This window comes from Vicia villosa, linkage group LG6 (genome assembly GCF_029867415.1).
Source record: "Vicia villosa cultivar HV-30 ecotype Madison, WI linkage group LG6, Vvil1.0, whole genome shotgun sequence".
Classification (NCBI taxonomy): domain Eukaryota; kingdom Viridiplantae; phylum Streptophyta; class Magnoliopsida; order Fabales; family Fabaceae; genus Vicia; species Vicia villosa.
In genome coordinates, this window is record NC_081185.1 from 162,699,329 (window position 1) to 162,703,393 (window position 4,065).

The 4,065-nt window shown below is 33.7% G+C and overlaps 1 protein-coding gene across 1 annotated transcript; it reads left to right on the forward strand.

The window, feature by feature from the left end:
- Positions 1-599: 599 nt before the first annotated feature.
- On the forward strand, positions 600-1,588 carry LOC131613054 (NDR1/HIN1-like protein 10). Its single transcript, XM_058884772.1, has one exon. The coding sequence runs from the start codon at positions 725-727 to the stop codon at positions 1,352-1,354; it is 630 nt and encodes a 209-aa protein (XP_058740755.1). The 5' UTR covers positions 600-724; the 3' UTR covers positions 1,355-1,588.
- Positions 1,589-4,065: the final 2,477 nt, after the last annotated feature.

The following is a 4,065-nucleotide window of genomic DNA, read 5'->3' on the forward strand; positions in this document are numbered from 1 at the left end:
AACCAAGAACTTATGAGATTTTAACACTGGACTGATCTCGAACCTAAAACGGAGACTTGATCACACAATCCCCAAACTAAAGCTTAAATTAGAGCATACATAACACATCAAAAAATTCACCTAAATGAAGAAAATTATATATTAGCTTAAATTTAACTACAAATTAGAATTAGGACTTACATATAATCATTTGTTGATTTGTTGTGAATTAGTATATCTCATATTTCATATTCTCAAATAGAGGCGCTATAATATACATCATACAAATAACTTTCAATTTTAATAAACCATACATGATATTTGTAACTACAATTGGTATTGAGATAATCATCTACAAATTGCAATTAATAACATTTAAAATCATGTCAAGTTGGTGATCATTCAACCACAACACTATATTATATTCATCAACTACAAAATTTAAGCTGCATAATCATTCAATTTCATATATAGTGTCATCACAATACGCAGCCATTCACTCTTATAAAAATGGTACCCACCCCAAGAGGAAATAATCAAGTCAACACAACCCCCAATATTGATAGTGTCCTCCTCCTTTTAACCGCGTTGTTCGCACTAATTCTTCTTTCTTTTCTATATACATAGCCACTACTCTTTCCTCTCTTATCTCACAATCACTTATTTCACAACTTATCTTCATCTCATTACAACTTTCCTATATATTTCTGAATTCAAAAACTCAATATCTCACCAACTAGTATACATGGCAGATAAGTACTCCCACCCTCGCAACAGAAGCTGTTGTTGCTGTCTCTTTACCTTCTTCTGCAAGCTTCTGGCTTCACTCATCGTCCTCTTCGGTCTCATAATCCTTATCTTCTACCTCATTGTTCAACCCCACACCTTCAAATTCTATGTCACGAAAGCCGAATTAACCCAGTTCGACTATACCGACAGCACACTACATTACAACATGGTGCTCAATTTCACTGCCCGCAATCCAAACAAAAAACTCGGTATCTATTACGATAAAGTTGAGGCTCATGCATTCTATGAAGGGGCAAGGTTTGCAAATGTCGATGTGATCACACACATGAACTCTTTCCGCCAAGACAAAAAAAGCAGTGACCCTATGAGTGGTGTTTTCTCGGGACAACAGTTGTTGATGCTCCATAGTGATCAAGTGTCTGAATTCAACAAAGATAAGAGTGTTGGAGTTTATGATATCTATGTGAAACTCTACTTCAGGATTAGGTTCAAACTCGGAGACTCGATTTCTCACAATTACAAGCCCAAAGTCAAGTGTGACATCAATGTTTCGTTAAATTCTAGGAATAATGCAACTTTTACCTTTACTAGGGTTTTGCCTACCAAGTGCGATGTTCTGTTCTAGGTTCTACCACCTCTGTTTTATTTTTTGGATTTTTTTCTCAAATATTTCTTTTTGTAAGTTTAAAGATTTGTGACACTATTTGTTACCTTTTTGTTTGTTCATTATTAAACATGGTCATGATATAAACATGGTCATGCCATCATGCAATGTATACTTTGGTTCTATAGATTTTTTTACTTGATCTCAATTTAGGATGTAATAAAGACTCTTTTACTTTTATCAAGATTAATTTGTTTAGCTCTTCTACGGAATACATATTTCAAAAAAGAATATCTTTTCTAAATACATTAAAGTATACTCTTCCTACCTAAGTCAAGGCAGGAATAGAATGGGCTCATTATCGTCTTAAGTCAAGGCAGGAATGAATCGACCTTTAAAAGCTCATATTCGACTATATGTACATCATATAATCAATTATTTAGTTTAAATTTAAAAGATTTTTAAATGGTGTTGTCACAAATCGATTATATGTTTTAATAATTAATTATGGGCGTTACAAAAGAGATAATCGATTAACCTTAACGTGCTAATCGATTATCTAGTGTAAACTACACTCATAAAGAATTATTTGTGCTCGTAACCAACCTGCTACATGCGTAAAAAAAATTCTAGTGGTTTTAAAAAATAAGAGGGTCCTCAAAAAAGTTTGGTGAATATGCAAGAGGTTCCTTAGTAACTTATGAGTTACAATAACACTATTACAATAATGTAGTCACTCAGACACTGCGTTATGTGCACGACCAATCACAGGAGCTTTCACACTTCATCTCTTTCACAATTTTGAAGCTTCAAGTTCTTTGCTACATTATCTTTAATTTTAACACTTTAGTAGAACCTTGAATCTTCTCCTTAATGGGACTTGAGATAACTTCAAGATAAGCGTAATCATCAAAGACAATAGAAAAGATATCACCACGAATCAATACCTTCATGATCAAGTAAAGAACTCCACCTAACATCAGAGTCTTTATCAAAACTAACATGATCAAAACATCAACTACACTCTGTTGTACTGCAAGCATAGATCCACACTACTAAGATAAGAGTATATTTGCATATTCAAAACGAGAGACCACCAATTCTGAGACTCCTATCTTAAATCCATTAAGAAGATTAAACTCAATGGTCCTACTAACCAAACCACTTTATCCTTCAGCCACTACCACAAAAAGATAGTAAGGCAAGGGGTCCCCTTTCTTTGGACCCCTTTAACTGCTAATCTCCTGAGTTGGGATAATCTCTTAATTGAATAGGAGATTTAACTTTAGAACTTAAGGTGACAAAGTAAGAAGCAAAGGTACGAGGTAATGAAGCAAATCAATAAAATTGATCAAACATAACCCCAACATCTTTCCTAGACAAATTTAAATCCTTCTTAAAACGAGAAAGTAATACCATTTGGGATAGGACTCTTGTTACCATCACATAAGTCAATAGCACCATGTAACTCCTGAAGAGTAAATTAAGTAACTTATGAAAGGTTATCCTCAATAGAAGAGAGAGAGAGACAGAGAGACGGGAGAGGCAGAAGATATATATATATATATAGAGAGAGAGAGAGAGAGAAAGAGAATAACTACTTGAAAGAGTTAAATCATTACTTTAATAACTATGTAACTTTTGGCGATGGAACTAAAGGAAAAATCCCTAGAAAAGGAAAGCTGAACTACCCAGGCCTTCTTAATCTCGATGATTGCCTCCTAGTTTAAGGTCTCACAACAAATCTCTTCAGCGTTAGTCATGTGTGTGATCGAGAACTTTGTGTCAACTTTAATCATTCAGAATGTACGACGACTAAAAAAAGTCAAGAAGAAATAATAAAGGGCATCAGATCATCAGACAATTATTATATGTGGTGTTCACAATCAAAGGATCAACCTCAAACTTGTATAATCTCTAAGGTGAATGAAAACAAATTGTGGCACATAAAATTTTCCATTTAAATCTCGGAAGTAAGAGGAAGATGACTAATGCCGACACTATGAAGCATAATGTTAAAGATCATGTTACTGACATCATGGATGACATTGTACATGTCACATAAAAATTAGCAACTTGAATCTTATAAGTATGAGGAGGATTTCTTCAAAAAAGGTCGTCAGTGGTCTTCCTGATCTCAAAATTGAATGAGGTAAATTTTATGGTGACTTCTAAGTTCAGAAGAAAACCAAGATGTCACATAAGAAGTTTAAACATTTTACTCGTGTTCGTGATTATTTCATATGGATCTTATTGGACTCGAGCAAGATGAGAAACTTGGAGAAAAGAGTTATATCTTTGACTATGATGATGCCTACTCTAGATTTGAGTTTATTCATGAGAAATGTGATACTTTATCGGTTTATGAAGCTCATTGTCATTGTTTAAAACTTAAAAAAGGAGAAGAAACTAGCAAGATCATTCAGATTCAAAGTCAACATATGGCAGAGAATTTGAGAATTCCAACTTCCACTTTTTCTAAACTTTTAAAGGGATTGCTCATGATTTTTCTACTTCCATCTCTCCCCATCAAATCAGGATTTATAAAAGGAAGAACCATATCTTGCAAGAAATTGCGAAAGTAATGCTCTATGCCATAAAACTTCTTATTGGGTTTCATTCCCCGACTTCTAGAATTTTGATTAGTAAAAAACATGATATTATGTTTGCTGAAGATAAAATTGGTGTTCCTCTTAGTCTATTGAATTTCAATTATTAAATACTTGTCGAGG

Bases quoted from the DNA above. Each gene is read 5' to 3' on its own strand.
- LOC131613054 (XM_058884772.1), top strand. From the start codon at position 725: ATGGCAGATAAGTACTCCCACCCTCGCAACAGAAGCTGTTGTTGCTGT.